The 17,082-nt window shown below is 42.2% G+C and overlaps 1 protein-coding gene and 1 long non-coding RNA gene across 6 annotated transcripts in view; one reads left to right on the forward strand and one right to left on the reverse strand.

Moving 5' to 3' along the window:
* PCSK5 (proprotein convertase subtilisin/kexin type 5) overlaps positions 1 to 2,118 on the reverse strand; it is a 212,224-nt gene extending 210,106 nt beyond the window's left edge. For 2 of the 4 annotated variants that reach the window (XM_027708433.1, XM_027708432.1), the window contains exon 1: positions 1,410 to 2,118. In XM_027708433.1, coding sequence (XP_027564234.1) covers positions 1,410 to 1,607 — 198 coding nt within the window. In that variant the 5' untranslated portion in view covers positions 1,608 to 2,118. Of the gene's footprint in view, positions 1 to 1,159; positions 1,232 to 1,409 lie in introns of those variants that run through there. The other 2 variants (XM_027708435.1, XM_027708436.1) reach the window with 2 other exon arrangements.
* On the forward strand, positions 683 to 13,242 carry LOC113981186. Of its 2 annotated transcripts, none has more exons than XR_003538350.1 (5): positions 683 to 999; positions 9,378 to 9,471; positions 11,027 to 11,127; positions 12,405 to 12,522; positions 13,083 to 13,242. It is a non-coding gene; the product is annotated as an uncharacterized LOC113981186 (long non-coding RNA). The 2 variants fall into 2 exon arrangements; XR_003538349.1 differs by lacking the exon at positions 683 to 999 and adding an exon at positions 1,971 to 2,076.
* The last annotated feature ends 3,840 nt before the right edge of the window (positions 13,243 to 17,082 follow it).

Raw genomic sequence — 17,082 nt, forward strand, 5'->3', positions numbered from 1 at the left:
TTCATCCCAAATTTTTGTACATCCAACTGGAAGTAGCACTGCCTGCTCACCTAAGCGCTACAAGAGAGAAGTTGGTAGTCATTTTTTCATTAGGTAACTGCATCTTTACACATCGTATTTTGTGCTACCTTGGTGACATTTTCCAGCTTCTCTCATGTAAATTATTTATCTTAATAGACTGCACAGCTGTCTTATTCTGGCTTGCAATGATTGGGAACATGTGGGAGATATGCTTCAGACTTTTGAGGCAATGATGCTGTAAGTGGGAACTCATTTTAAAACACAATAATAATCGGGTCTCACTTTAATCTGATTGATATGAAAAGCCTGCTGTGTAAATGCAGCTGCATTTTTGTGAATTTCATGTATAAAAGGAATCCTTCTGTACCTGTAAATGCTTATTTCTAACTTTTCAATTCATGTAGTAAAAACTGCTGTCTAGAAAGAATGTACTTGGATGTTTACACTCAAGTTGTAAACAACAATGGAGTTGTTTATTTTTTCGGCACTCACCTTGTAAATCCTACATATACAACTCATATTTTGACGGCAATTGCGAGGAATAACTAGAAAACTGAGTATAAGCCCCATCCGAAAAAGCGATGTTAGGACATTTTATACAGAACTGTGCCTAGTTGTAGCAGGGCGCATTATTCAGTGTGACGGGATCCAGTGAGAACCAGGTGTTTACTCACTTGCAGTTTCTAAATCTGCCTGGATCCAAGAATTTTCTGACAGTGTGATGTGTGGATCTAGTGAGCTGAGGTACGGCCCCGGCCCTCTGGTGCGGTCTCCTTCCCCGCGGAACCCCGCCGGCAGCCACACGTCCAGGAACCGCTCTGGGACACCCTTGCCACCACCTCCTTCCGCACGCCCCGCCAAAGCGGGGGTCGGGACGCCCCCCGCGGCCGCAGCTGCCACGTCCTGGCTGCCGGGGAGACAGAAGGGCACTCGCTGCAGAACGAGCTCCTCTTGTACCGGCGCTTTTCAATTTGCAAGGTGGGGGCAGGAGGGCGCCCGCGGCGGAGCGAAGTTCAGCCGCCGCGAAGGCAGCCCGCGGCGGGACGCCCCTCGCCTACGCTCTCCCCTTCCCGCCTCGCGCCCCGCTTCACACCTGGCCTCGTAAGAGGAGGCCACAGCCCCAACCCCTCCGGCATACCTGCCCCCGCGCATCACCTCCCGCGGCCCACGCCGGGAGGCCGGGGCGCTGGGCGGCTTCGCGGGCCGCCCCGCGGCGGCGGCAGGGCCTGAGGCGGGGCCGGGGTCGGGCAGCGGCCGCGGGGCTGCCCGGCCCTTGCCCTTTTCCTTGCCCCCGTCCCGGCGGCGCAGGGCGGCGGCAGCGCACCCTGCCGCCCGCCTGCCGGCCACAGCGCCGGCGCCCGCTAGGAAGTAGTTGTGAGTAAGGTTACCTGTCCTATATTGACGTATCCGTATTTGCTCGCTACCCTGTTGGCCTCCGGGAGCCCCCCGGTTATCCGCACAGCCCAGTGGTTGGTGTAGAGGCGCGTCCTGCAGGCGGGCAGCAGGAACCCTAGCACTAGGGTGAGCCGGCAGAGAAGGTCCCCGCCGCCTCCGCCTCCCCAGCAGCAGCGGCGCTTCCAGCCCATCTTCTCCTCCTCAGCACACAACCCCCACAAAACTTCTTCCTTCTTCCGAGACGCTTCTCCTCACCTCCGGGGGGCACCGGCGGCGCGTCCTCGGAAGTTACCCCGAGGAGGAAACTAGGAAGAGCCTGGAGTAGTGCATTGAACCGCCCAGGGGTTAAATGATGAGGGGTTGGGAATAGTGGTTCTGATCAGTGATTGCTGCTGTCTTCTCTTCCCGTCGCTCTCCGGGGTAACTTGCTCGGAAAGCTTCTCTCGCAGTTCCTGAGCGCCAGCTTCTCCCTCTATCCCCAGCTATATGGGAAGTCGTCTCTGCGCGGGGAGGAAGGTTCCTTCTCCCTCTCTCCACGTTTCCCTCCGCTCTGACTTCCTTCTCTCTGCCAAGCGGTCTTCAACCTCCTCTCCCGCGTCTGGCTTTTCTTCGCCTGTACTCGCTCCCCAGGACCACTGGGACTCCGGCGGCAGACGATGTGTGAGTGTTGGCAGCTGAGCGCCTCAGTACACTCTAGCTCGGCCACCTCCCTCTCCCTTCTCCCCTCCCTCCTCCTTCTCCTCCGCCTCCTCTCCCCGCCCTCTCTCACGCCCGCCCGCAGCGCCAAAGGGCAGGGGAAATGGCAGCCGCGTTGGGCCCACGTTGTGCTTGTCTCTGCGCTCCCGGGCCCCAGGCTATAGCTAGCCCCGGGCGTCGCTGCCCCCGAGCGCTATTCCGTCTTCCCCATCGGGCCGGGAGGCTGCCGCCCCGCCGGCGGGGCTGCGGCAGCCGCGGCGAGGTGCGAGGCCTGCAGCAAGGCCTCGTGCCCGGAACCGGCGGCGGCCTCCCGGCCTTGCCCTCGCGGGGTGCCCGGGGCGAGGAGGGGCTGGGGGGAGCCCCAGGTGCCCCGATCGGCCAGGCCTGCCCTTCCGGCCCCGGGAGAGTGAGCCTGAGTAGCAGGCAGGACAGGAACAGCCTGTCTGCCGCTTCTCCGGCAGCCACGGGCTGTGTCGTGAGCCCGTCTGTTGGCCTCTCTTTACGGACACTGGACATTGTCATTTAATGCCGAGCTTTCCCCCACACCCCGTCTGTCCGATGGTCACCAAGTGCAGAAAGAAAAGTGGGTGACTGCCATTTTGGCAGAGGAGGGGTTGTCCAGACCCAGACGGGGAGGACGGCCTTCCCAGTGCTCCCCTGTCCCTGTCCCCGTGCAGCTGGCCAGCAGCTCTGCAAGCTTGCTGGGAACCACTTCCAGCTCCAGAGCACCTGTGGGCCCAGAGAAGGTGCAGCTGGTCAGCTGCAGCTGGCCCAGGCACTGCCACTACTGAAGGTACTCCTGCCTAGAGGAAGTGAGAGAAAACTCTTGTCTGTCCAATCAAGCCTGAACTGTCCTTACTGGACTAAATCGTAGAGCCACAACAGTATCTTTGAACAACCTGTAGATCTACTTCCTTTTGTTTGAAAGTTAAAATAATTGTCTAAAAAATTCAGTCCAGAAATTCAGACCTGCTGTGAAGATCCATTGCAGGTTTTGAAGGAATTTGGACATGAGAAGTACTATTGCAATTTAGTAATGTAAATGTGAGATTTTTTTCTCTGAGGAACCTAGGCAAAGTTGACTGACTTTGTGGGCAAAAGTCAGGAAGCTGTCACTCTCTTTTTCACTGAAAAATGAGAAGTTAAATGCTTTACAGAAAGTCATACAGTAACATGGAGTTCCTTTTTTCTTTCACCAAGACCTGTGCACCTACCTTTAAAATGGATGTTTTCTTAATAAAATAGAAATAGTAAAATGCAGAGCCAAAGCCACATTTTCCAATTAAATGATTCTCTGTCTTAAGTTCATTCATTTTCCCCTTATGCACTGGTATTATACTAGCAACTAACATCTTCCCACGTACTTTGATTGTTTTTAAAGGGGAGAAAGGAGGAAAATTCATTCTCTACCTCCCTGTTTGCTTGATATCGTTGAAAACTGATTTGCCAGTGATTTACTCTTTCCTGTTAGTACTTTTCCCTGTAGTTTGCGCTACCATTTGCCTTTCTATTTCTTTCTCAACCTGAAAATCACTCTGGGTCGCCAGCTCTGGCAGCCTCTGTGCTGTGGTTCAGCTTTCCAGGATTTTCCTATATTTCACAGATCCATGCTCCAGAGATGTGTTAGGTGCCCCAGGGTCATAATTAAGGAGGAAACCACAGAGGGCATGCGTATAAATTCAAAGAAAGTGACAGCTCAGGTTCCTCCAGGAAGAAGTCCTGCAAGCAGATGTGCTTGCCCCTGAAGACCTTCTGGAACAGAGAATGTTTTAAGAATGGACTGGGGATACATGTCATCATTTGGAGTGGGAGAGTCTGGGCCATAACAGATGAAAGAAGGGAGATCTTCAGAGAGTGGAGGTTGTGTCAGGAGTCATTTAGAGATTGCCTTAGATGGATAGTTTGGAATCCAAGGGAGTATTTGGATTTCCTTAGTTTCAAGAATAACTGTTTTTACTGTTTTTTATAAACAGTGCAGCTAGGTCACTTGACAGCAGCCACCATATGGTCTAATTTGCTAGTACACAGTTCTTTCATCTGCAGTTTTCCATGCTTCAGGCTTGCCTCTGATTTTACGTTTTTTAACTTCAAATGCTTTTGAAAAGAATAAAGTTTTGGGGTTTTTTGCTTATTTGGGTTTTTTTTTGGTAAAACACTGTTTTTACATATGATCAACTTTATTAGTAGTTTTTTTCTTTAGCAAATACCTGTATCCTTATCCTTTGAAGCAGGATCCCTATTTTGAGTACCTCACTGTTCTCATAAAAAGCCACTATGTATGTCCAAATTTTGAGTGAGAGTTTTCACCTGTATGTTAGACACTTTTTTTTTGCATTCAACAGCCAATACTTTGAGATTGCTCACCCTCACTGGCTCACTGTTCCTAGTGTGTAGATTATAGGGTCTACATACCTAACCCTGTATGCAGTCCACAGCAAAGCATGACTTTTTGTTGTTGTTCCCCCTTCTCGTTGGTCACTGTGGGAGTGAACATGATAATTGACAGCAGTTTTTAATGATTTTTCTAAGAATGCAGAGGAGGGAAGCCTTCTGTCCTGAATGTAGAGGGTGAAAAGGATGGGTGAAAGTACTCAATTGAGATGAAGAATCTGGGGCAGGAGAAAGGCAGGAAGAGAAAGAAATTGGGATAGAGGTTTGGCAGAGCAGTCCTCTGTCAAGGTGTGCTCCAACCTAAGCCTCATTTTCCCCTGGGCAATTTATTGTCAGAAACTCAGTGATATGTGGAAGGAAATAAAGGGCGGAATCCTTTATTTCTTGTCTGTTGGTAGTAGAGAATGAGAATTTGGGTCTGGACCTAGGAATAGGTGTGAGTCTGCACTTTTTGTGATCACTGAAGTTGGACTGATGCTGCCTTATTCATATGCTGTGTGGATTTTATTTTGATTTTATGAATAAGGCTGCACTGTCCATTTTTCTGTTCTGTTCCTCTTGTCAACAGAATGTGACTCTTACCTTTCCATCTTTGATTGTGCTTATTGTCTTTTTTTGAAGCAGTGGCTCCCACCTCTTTATAGTTATGACCATACTGGCAGGCATAATATGAAAAGACACTAGTGTTTGTTGCAAAGCCATCAGACTCCTTCTGCTTGTACTGATGCCTGTGCCAGCATGCTTGTTTGCCTTCTTTCCATTTGTGCAAATGTGTCTCTTTGGGCTGAAATCCAAACTGTCATTAAAATAATTGTAATTTGCATATCTCTTTTTCTCTTTTTATTTGTTTTATTTTTTATTTCAGAGATCTAGTTGACAATGTAAATAGCTGTACTAACTGTAGTGATAAAACACAGTGCACAGCTAGGGTGAATGGCTAAGGCATGGAGAGAAAAGAAGGAAGGTGGAAGCAGGGAATCTTTTCAATTGACGTTATTGCCTGACACAGTGTCCTATAACACTGAAGACTGAGTTCTTTTCAGAAGAACAACTGCACATTTTCCGTCTCCAACTTCTCATTGGATTGTAAAGTTTCAATGATAGAATCTCAAATGTATGGAAAAACTAAGTATAAAACCAACATCTATGGTGTTTGACTATGAATTTTAACTATGGAAATTATCATAGGCCCCTTCAAAGTGATGGTAGAAAGACCTTTTTTTCTGAAATAACTTATCTGAGTGAATACATCCATATGAAAGAAGTTAAGGTTTTATTCACCCAAGTTCACTGGAGTTAACATTCCAGTTAACTTGTTTCTAAATTATCCCCTGAGCCAGAGTTATTGTAGCTACCCTTTTCTATAAAACTGACTCAGCTCTACTCTAAGTATCTATAGGATTTTCTTTTCCTGTTATAGTGTTATAGACGCCATCAAATGCTACTATGCTTTTCTCACACCAATATGTTGTTGATGGCATATGGCTAAAAAGGGTGAGCCAATGGCAAGTGGGAATCCAATGCAATTTCAAAAACATCATTAAAAAATAGTAGCTAAATGTCCTTACCCAAAGAGAAAAAGTATAATCTCACATCTTCCAGCATGGCGCACCCTCAGTTCATGAGCCTTAATTGGACTGGTTCCATTTGTACCCCAAACCCTCTCAGAGACTACTGCAGACCTTTCACTAGTATTCAGCTTCTTTGGAGGTGCAATTGTCTTCTGAGTTCTGATTCCCTTATCTTTGTTCAGGTGCTCTATTGTCACAATATGTACATGAAGTAACTAACTTCATGATGATAGAGTGATTATACTTAATCTTCTATCTTCTCTACTCTCTTGTTGTGAGAGGAAGCAGAAGTCATGTCTTTAGTCTGTAAGAAAACCTGAGCACCTTTTCCACAGATAATGAATAGAAGTAGTTGCTTAAGAGCATCCCTTTAACTTGGGGCTCTCCACTCCCTCCAGTACAATTCCTTTGAATTATATGCCTGCACTGTTTTGCATGGAACTTGTTCAGTGTAATTTATCGGGTCATGAATTGAAAAAGATCTTATTTACTACTTAGCCAATGTCTAACAGAAGATATGACCTGGAAGTGGTGAGTTTATTAATGGGGAAGGAGACTGGAAGAACACCAGCCTATAGTTTAGGAAGTATGGCAGGTTTTTTAATTCTGTATTCCAAACAAGGAAGAGTTTGAGAAGGGGTATTTTAGGATATACAGCCTCTATTTGTTTGTGTTTGAATAATAAATAATTCTGTTATAACTCTGTCATAATTCTGTCATAATTCTCTCTTTATGGAGTTCAAGGGCATAGCTGTGGCACATCCTTTTCTCCTAAGATACCATTCACCAGATAACTTGCTCCTGAATAGTGAAGAAGTCAAACAGTTTACCAAACAGAAGAGTAGGTGGAACTGTATGTGCTCTTCCCTGTTGTAGTATAGTTGAACCAATGCCAAGACTGCAAAAATGGAAGTTCCCATTAATTGTTTATTAGTTTTAAACAAAAATAGAAAGAGATTCAGCTATGTTTGATACATCCTGGCAGATTTTAAGTCTAAAAGGAGATGAAGGGCAGAAACATAGACATCAGTAAGAACGGCCCAGCTACAGATACTGTGACTGTAAAGTTTCTTTCCAAAGGGATGATGCTGATCCCATAACTCAGAAACTCGCTCTGCTGTGTCAATTTGCTAAGGAGGCAATTCTGGTGCTTCTTTTACAATGGATAGAGAAAATGCACATCTTTGCAGATGCCTCTGCACTCTGTCCACGAAAGACCAGAGCTGTACTGACAGTTTCTGTCAGGGCCTCTTTAGTGTTCTTTAATTCCATGCAAAGGACAAAACAATCCATTGATGAAAGTTCTTTCCTTTCCCAATTTTTCTTCTTCATATCATCCTTGCCAATTCCCTCCAACTCAAAATATTCGGTGATATCTTTTTCTTCTCCCCCCCCCCCCCATTTCTGTAGTTTATCTCCCTTTCCTACTCTGCTCATCTTTCTGCTGGTGGGAAGATTTTTTTCTTTGCTCTTTGTCCATCTTATCATTTCTGCCCTTCATTTCCAAGACATCTATTCTGTACATCCTACTCTTGGAATGTTATTCTCTGTGCTCTCCTCTGTTTACTATGGAAAACAAGGACCATTGTAGCTGAAAGTTTTCATGAATGGGAATGACCATGATGGCATGTAATACAGAATTGCTGAGAAATCCTCCCTAAGGTATAATCTTTTCATGATAGAGAATAACCTGGTACCTCGAACTGGTAGTCCATGTTCAAAGTGCAGAGTCCTACAGTAATGGTGACTGTGAATCAGAAGTTACAGCACTGGTGAATCTTCAGCACAGTGATATTTATGTGTAAACCAGCACTGGAAGAAGCAACCTGTGAGGGAGAAGAGGGATTTGGATGTGTGCACTCATAAACACTATACTATTTCTTCACTTCTTGTCAGCCTTAGTTCCTTTTTGTCTCTTCTGTGTTGATTCCTCAGTTGGGTAATTCAGAGCCACATATTTGTATCTTTAAATTCTTGATGCAGCAACTGAGCAACTGAAGAGCAAACAGAGCAATATACTTGTTAAAAGTCTGACACTTTTCTGTGGCCCTTTACATTTACACTGCTTTTCTTCATGCTGTAAAATGCATTTATTCCATGAAACAAATATGAGACAGAGGACCTCTTTAATGTACAGAATGGAAGTTCTGGTAGTTAGCAGTTCCCAAAAACACTGCTAAAATCTTAATTAAAAAGAAAAAAAGCATCTCTGGAGAGCCACCCTGAATGTGATGTTGTTTCCATGTTGCAAAGTGAACCGATTTTTGACAGTTCTTTAGGTCATAGCCCTAAACTTGAATGTTCACAATGTAAGGAATGTATGTACAGTTTATAGCTTATCACCACCACCAATATACCAGTTCCCTGAACCTTTCATGAGCATCTCACGAATGCAACAAAATCATGCTTACAGATACGCACACTATGTGAATGTGACATTAAAACGTTCATTTTGAAGCGCTATGCAGCAAATTAACCTTATAATCATCAATTTATTTTCTAAGAATATGGATTGGATGAGGTCTGTGGGATCCTGAGAGACAGCACCTTAAAATGTTCAATCCATGCTAGCTCTCCCTGAGAGGCAAAAAAGACTGGGCCTTTTGAAGACCTCCTTCTGATCAGAGGATACTTGTACCATCAGAGAGAGAAGTAATACCCTCTGATTTACATAATCAGTTAGAACTTGCCAGCATGGATGGATTTTGGTATACCCTGTGTCACTTGGTTCACTTTTTACTTCATCTATCCATCCATCCATGAAGTAAACAAAACCAGAAGAAATATAATCTTTCCCAGCCCTAAAATAACGAATAAGAAATGACAATTTCTAGTAGGCATTTAGTAAAAAGTAGAATGAACTAAACCCTCAGCCTTATTACTTCCAGTGTGGCAGAGGAATCCAGCAATATGCTGTGCTCACTCGGTCCTGTGCTCACTTGGTCAGTTTTATGTTCTGAGTTGCTTGGTGAGCTCTAGTTCTGGACAGTTTTCTGGTTAACTGTATATCAGACTCTGTTGTCATCAGAAGAAATAATCTAGCTTTACATGAGTATATAGCGAGCAGTATCTAGCTCACTGAATCAGAGTGATGTGTTTCCAGCATACTTGTGGGAGGGCACTAATTCAGGTCACATAACTACCACACTGGCTGACTATCTCTGGAGTGAGTCCAAATGTATTCATTCCTGATTCAGGTTCTTCAGATGCGCGGACACATTTTGTTGACACTACTGCAAGATGGTCTCAAGATGACAAAGATGGTGCAACCATTTCTGAATAATATTGTTACTGTTACTGCAGCTACAGGAAATGATGCTTGAATACTGCTGAAGAGAGAGAACAAGAATTCCTCCTCCAACAGAACATGCTTTGTTTAGCTCCAGTAATACCACAGGTGAGGATGAAATGGAGAACATAAACAAAGAAAACAATATAACACAATTGGCAAGCTTTTCATCTCTAGTATCACAGAGAGATGCTATCAGGATGAGACGTTAACACATGGAAGCCAGCTGTAGCAACTAAATGTCTCAAGGAAACTTCTTTTTAGATAATGAAATCCATTCACAGGGACTATCACAGAAAATTGGAGTGACCTGATAAAACTCAGAAGAAATTACCAGTTTTATTCTTGGAAAGGCAAGAAAGTGAAACTCAAAGCCTGACAGACTCTAAAAATGATGAAAATGTGACTGTTATTTCAAAAGTTTTATCTCCAGATGTTCGAAGAAGGTTTTTTTTTAAGATAACATGTTGCATAAATGTTGGAAAACCACCTCTAAGTACGCATGAAACAAACTAAGCCAAAATCAGAAAAGTTACATTCAGAAATGTAGCTGGACATTCTGTGAAAAACTGCTGAAATCATCTGAGCAGAATTCTGGCTTTATGATGAAATCATTATTAGGAAAACTAGGCTACTATGCTGCCCCTGGAGCAACCAGGGAAAGCAATTTGAGAAAATGGTAACTAATAGATATACTGAATTTATACCAAGTGCAGCATATAGTACCTCAATGCAACAGCACAGCTAAATCCCAGACATATTTGATGTGTGCTATTGCATTGCTCCTTGCCCCTTTCCTCCTGTGTGCATTAGGAGAAGACCATGAAAATGACAAGGGGTGACTTGAGGTCATCTCATAACCCTGTGAGCCACCTCTCATGTCTATCATGCTTGCCTGTGTGAAACTGTATATTACAAACATAACTAAGATTTTCCTTCTCCTGCAGACCTTTTGCTTGCTATAACACACTGGAAGCTCCAGGCGACATTATTCATTTTGTTTGTCTGGATATACAGAAGCTGCAAGTAGATGAAGAGCTTCTTGTGCATTAGACATGTCAAGTTAAAAGCTTACACTGCCCTTTTCAAACATGTTCAGAAAACTGATGTCCTTCATTGACTGTCAAAGTATCATAAATACTCAAATAATTTGCGGCCTAATTAAAGGCAATATCATTGTTCCATGCATTTCACATGGGCTTTTGCTATAGCTCAAGTAACCTCAAGATCTAAACGCAAACTTTTAGGAAGTCCTTACTAAAATAAATCTCATTAGTGTCAAACTGCTTGATCAGTGATATGATTAATAGCCATTTGACATTAATAAGAGACATTTTATTAAAGGCTGTTAAAATCAGTCCCATATACAGATGCAGGCCAAGTTAGAGAAAGTCTGTATATGTGTCTGTAATGTATTTATTTACCTGTGAATCCAGTCCTATTCGTGCAGTTGTTTGGCATAGCTTACAGAATAGGAAGATATGGAGACATACAGAAGATAGCTTACAGCTCACCTATAAACTCCATCAATTTTACCGCAAACCTCCTTATTTTTTTTATCCTGCATTATCTTATACTAGTTGCAAATTATCTCAAAAGACAGATGCAGGTCCCCAAGTTGTTAAGATGTAGAATTGCCTATATTATCCATTTCTTACTACAGTCTCAGAAGGAGAATGACCTGTGAAATTTGAACCTCCTTGGATCTGTTTCTTCCAGCAAGAGAATACAAAAGGGATGTACTGTGCTGGAGGTTCTGACAATGTGAGTACAGCAGCTCATTGTCAGACCTTTATAATTAGAATATTTATTTCACATTTTGATGTGGATGTATCCCCTGTCTGTGAGCTATTCAGGGAGGGGAACAGAGGGGATAAAAGGCTGGATAAATACACACACATGTAAGATATATTTTTGCACTCCTAGAACTAACAAATAATAAAACCAATTCTGTTTAACCTCATAAATACCTTCACCTGATGTCTACAAGCAAAATTCCACATATCTAAAAAGCAAATTTTTCAAGGTTTTGCTCTTACTATATTGAAATGTTATCTGTTTTGCAAACTTATGCCTAACATTTGCTGCTAATTGAGCTCTCACATGCAGCCAAGTGGTTCATATGGAAGATACAATATCTGTGCCATCAGATTTCTTTCAAGGATATGTTCAGGTATTTTTAAAATTTTGGATACAAGTATAAAATACAACTGATATGCCAACAGTTCGTTATATTCTTCCAGCATGATCTTTTTTAGGGGCGGTCAATTGCCTGGCTCCATTTTATTTGTAAGGTTAAAAGATGTTTCAGAGTAACTTACTTAGGAGATGTCTCAGACTAACTTACCTGTTTTTAAAGTATGTGTATAATTTTGAAGCCTGGACATGATACTTTTGTTTGCCTCACAGGTAATTAGATATATTTTCTTAATAGCTATTTTGAAAAAACAGGACTAGAAGGCATTGTTGACAAGGCAATAAATAATCATGTTACAGATGACATTCAGTCTGCTAATTTTCCTTTTAGTTAAGTATTTGAGGACAGTACTCAGGCTTTTAAATTGTTTTTGTGGTTTGGTTTTGTTGGTTTGGTTTGGGTTTGGGTTTGCTTTTTTTGTTTGTTTGTGGTTTTGGGGTTTTTTTGTTGTTTTTTTTTTTTGAGGAAGGAGGCCTCTAGGACCAGAATTATGCTTGTAACTACACCTTGCAGGACAGTGGGTTTTTTAATTTGTTAACACTGCTCTTCAAAGATCTGGATCTCACATGAATAGAATTATCTAGTGTGACTGAGGATATATTTTTTGAAAGGTGCTCTGGAAGCTCATATTGTGCTGTATGTCTTAAATACTGACTTGCTTTTTTTTTCTTAGTGAGACAGGGGCTAAATAAACAGGTGCCTGAGACATCCAGGCTGCTTTACAATGCAGGCTACTTTATATTTGCTAATTTTTTTTGTGTTGCTTCCCTTCTGATTCATAGTTTGGTTTAGTTAGCCACTCTAAACCACTTCACAGAGAACAGGGGTTTATCAGTGTTTGCAGAGTGTGCCATCCCCTTCCTGCCTGGGAAGCAGAAAGAGAGCATGGGGTGCTGTTGTGATTATGACCTTTGGCAAGCTGAGATGCAAGGCACCCCGTAGGAATTTCCTCCAGCTCAAAGGTATTTAACAAATTATCCAGTTCCATGGTGGGACCTAGTCAGTAGGTGGTCTACTTGAGTGTCTGTCTGTCTTTCCTTATCCTCCTCTTTAGCTTAGAGAAGCTGTGGTAAGAGGGGGGAAAAAAGGAAAAAAGAAAAACAAAACAAAAACCAGCTATTAAACTGGAAAGACGTGATCTGCATAATTGTTCTAATTGCAGCTAGTTCTGTGATGAATAGAACTGATGTCAAATTCAACAACGACTTAGGAGAAAAAATATCTCAAAGTCCTTTACTATAACATGAAAGAAGAAACTCTTATGATCATTGCCGTTCAGTTTAAGGAACCAGTGACTAATTAAGGGGGAGGGGAAACAGTCCCATTGTTTAATTACTGAAGAAAGGATTAAATTGGCAGGTATAAATAAACAAAATTAAACTATGCACCTCTCTGGCCTTTCTGAGTTGCACAAATTGATATAAGAGTCATGCAGGAGAGGTAATTGTCAGTGGGATTTTTAACGTAATTGTAGCAAACATTGCATCAAACATAGGCTACTCCAAAAGTTCTGCTATCTCAGGATTCCCAAAGAAACAAAGAAGGAAACTCACATGACTATTGTCAGAAGCACAGTGTCATATACAGACCTGAAGGCACTGTTTAGAGAAAGGGAAGCTAGCCAGCCCTGACTGCAGCACTTACTGTGGCCTTGCACAGGACACTCCATGTCTTTTTCCTGATTTCCTTATCTTTAAAATGGGATAATAAAACATACTTACCTGTCCAATTCTTGTGTTGTGAAATTTCATGTCTGGATAATGCACTTGCTGTAGAGGAGCAAAAGATTTGTATGCCTATTTTTAAATCTGTTCTTGAGACATGAACAGTGATAAAACTGTTCATATTTAGGAGGCCCATTTTTACAGAGCGGAAACCTAACAAGGCTATCCAAATCTAGTGTCCAGTAATAAAGGAATGGCACCTGAGAGAAATGTTTATTACCTGCTGAAGCATGGCCGTGGAGTATGGCCTGGCCCCTGAACATATCCTGGTTTGAAAAATGATTAATGTTTCATTTATGCTTCTGTTTGACAGAATTGGCAGACAAATAATTACATTTTCTTTTATTCTCTCTGAAAAATTATATGCTTTAATCTTTGTGGTGGGTTGACCCTGGCCAGCAATTAAGCACTCACTAGCTGCTTATTCACTCCCCCTTCATCAGGATGGGGGAGTAGATTGGAAGAGAAAATGTGAGAAAAACCTCATGGGTCAAGATAAAGACAGTTTAATAAGTGAAGAGGGGAAAAGCAGAAAAAGAAAAAAGCAAAACGCAAATGATTAAAAGACCACCAATCTCCACCTCCCAAAAGCAGGCTGATGGCCAGCCAATCTCTGAGCAATGACTACTTTGGAAAAATTATCACCAAGTCTTTATTTCTAAGCATGATGTTAGATGGTCAGTTAGGGTCAGGTGTCCCAGCTGTGTCCCCTCCCTGACTCTTGCCCATCCTTGGCTTCCTTGCCCGTAGCAAGCAGAGTGAGAAACAGAGAAGGCCTCAAAGGCTGTGCAAGCACTGCTCAGTAGTAGCAGTGAGTGGGTGAGTTGTCAGCAGTGTTTTGGTCACAAAACCGTGCTGTCTGCTGTGAAGAAGTTTAACTCCATCCCAATCAGACCCAATACACTCCTGCATAATCTAAAGGGGTTTTTTCATGACATTTGGGTTCATTCTAAAGTGAGTCGTCTTTTCATTCTCTGTGTGTACATACGACTAAGATGCCTCCAAGCCTAGTTTCAGGCACCTCAAACTTTGACATACAAGTAAGATGCATACCAGAGGTTATTTATACCCAGCCTGAATCAAATCCTTAGATTAGACATACCCCAAGTTAGGAAATTTAAGATTTGCGTGTGAGATTTATGCCATAGGACTATCATTCATATTGAAGATGGATAAAATAAAGAAAAACAAGGTGAAATAAAGTGGTACCCACATTGCATTGGGAACCACTCTCTTTAAAAGATTGAAAACACTCAACTAATTATTTTTGGTCTCTTTATTTTTGTGCATTTTCATACTTCCTTGTTCTTTCCATTGCAGAAAGCTAAAGAGACTGTTCTGGTGGAATATCTGGCCTGCCTGGAGGCGAGAATTAGTGTGAAGGGCATAAGAAAACCTGAATTAATTACATTTCCTGTCCAGTTTTGCTGGCTATATATTAGAATGCAATCATGCTCAAAATGTCAGCTCAGTTTGCTTTGTTCCATGCCTGTTATCACATCCCTTTTCACATCCTTTACCTCCTGCTCCCTATATGTCTATGGGGTAAATCTTGGTGCCTATGTAGTACCTTTTCACAGAAACAGTATACTTTGAAAGGGTGTCTTTTTTTCATTATCAAGTGAGCATGGGTGGCTTTTGGTAGTGAATACGTATATAGAGTCATGTTATTGTAAGACTATATGTCTTGTAACACAGGCTAGCTATTGTTTTAGATGTTGTTTTCCTCTGTTAATATTTTATACTATGTGATGAATTAACCTTCCCTCCCCATCATTGTACTAAAATGAGCCCTGACCTGTGAGACAGAAAGCTTTATACTGGTTTTTACCACTGTCTCCTTACTTATGACATCCTTCCTCAGTTCTCCAGAATAAATCACATAATGAACAGCTGTGGAAGACAGGCAGAGAGACCAGCTTCAGGAATGAGGTTGCAGCTATTTCATGCCCTTGCAGCCTCCCTAAACCACAGGCTTTAGAGGCTGAGGCAGGGTAAAGCTCGATCCTATTCCACCTTTCAGTTCCTGCTGATGACATTTGCAATCCTTCTATTTTACTGGATGTGGCTGCTTCTGTCTGGCCCTTTCTGATGGAGTGTTCCTCCATCTTCATTTGACACTTTGAGTTGAATTTGGGCACCAACTAAAACATATGTTAGCAAAAACCGCTGCCTCTGGGGAAAACTGAAACTTAGATGTACCACACACACACACACACCAAAAAAAAAGCTGGGAAAAGATCTGAGTGGAAGGAATGAATTTTAGAAACCCCTCACACCTTAATTTTTCTGTGAGTAAAGAGGATAACCAAAGAAAATATAATCTTCTGAAGTTTGCAAATAAGGGAAGCAGCAAAGAAGTTCCCATTGTCTGCAGGAATGGATGGGTGTAATAACTCTGAGTTTAATAATTTCTTCAGGAAGAATAGAACATTGAGAAAGCTTAATTCTATCTGAAGAATTATACATTCCACAGGAAGTTGAAAAAACCATATGGATGGCATAGAGCGTCAGACAGGAAATAACAGAATAGTTCACAATTTCTCCTTGTAAGGCAGATTCAAAGAGAATTGATTTTGAAATTTTAGATTCTGAGTCCCCTGATGAAACCGGATTTCAAACACTCCAGAGTGCTGGAAAGACAGAGAAAATACCTGGAAATTGTAAAAGAAGATGTTTTCCTGTATCCTAATGAAAATTTGAGGTAGGTAGTCAGTATTCCAGTAAAGTGGAGAAAATAAAAATTGTTACACAAACACACACACACATACACACACACACACACACATAAATAAATTAAAAAAACACAGATGATTGTATGTACTGCAGATTTAGAGCCCAGCAGAGCAGCATGGGCTGTATGAGCTAGGACTCGACAAGCATTTATTTTAGTGCCGGAATGTATGCATATGGAGCACACCACAGACACTGAGAGTAACAACAGTAACCACATTAATTCAGGGATTTTCTCCAGGACTGTTAAACAGTATGGGAAATTATTGGACTATTAATTTGAAAGCTATTAGACCATCTACTAAATTACTTTGGACATTGTTTCTGGCAACAAATTACACAAAAAACAGTTTTGTTTACACTGAAGAAAAGCCAGTAACTCTGAAAGCAAATAATTAAACTGTAGGTTTCCATTGCTAAGCTTCTCCTCACTGCAGGCACAGCAAAATAAAATGTTTGGATAGTCAGGAATTTGCTGTAGTACTCTATGCTGCGCCCTGGAGCTTGTCAGTAGAAGACCCCAGAAAAACTGAAGAAGGAATTGAGGACCTCTTACAAAACACTCAGAACTGAGAAAAGACAAAACAATCCATGCTGTGTGATTTGTACTCTTAGAAATCCCTTGCAACTCTAAGTGGAGGATTAAAAGATGATTTAGTTTTATTTGCTGTGTTTCTGTGTTCAGGAATACCAGAGCTGTACACAACCAGATCACCTCCTAGTACGGCACAGGACTGGCTCAGGCCTGACAGTATGACCACATTTCTGTCAAATCAGCTAGAACACACAGTACAGTATTTATTCTGGCTTCATGGTCACTGCAGGAGGACAGGTTATATGTGATTTGCCAGAAAACCTGCCAGAATATTTAACTATTCTTTAAATACTTTTGTTTTGAACAAACCTGGATCCACAGACTGAGTTTGTACTAGCCAAACTACTTTTTCTTATGAATCTACAACATTTTGGATCCAGCATATGTACCCTATTCAATCTATTTTTGTGAAGGCATGGCTGAGGAATAAAAGGGCGAGAGGAGGTTTCATTCAGCAAGGAATAAATACG

Source organism: Neopelma chrysocephalum, unplaced genomic scaffold (genome assembly GCF_003984885.1).
Source record: "Neopelma chrysocephalum unplaced genomic scaffold, ASM398488v2 Primary Assembly neopelma1_96234, whole genome shotgun sequence".
Taxonomy (NCBI): Eukaryota; Metazoa; Chordata; class Aves; order Passeriformes; family Pipridae; genus Neopelma; species Neopelma chrysocephalum.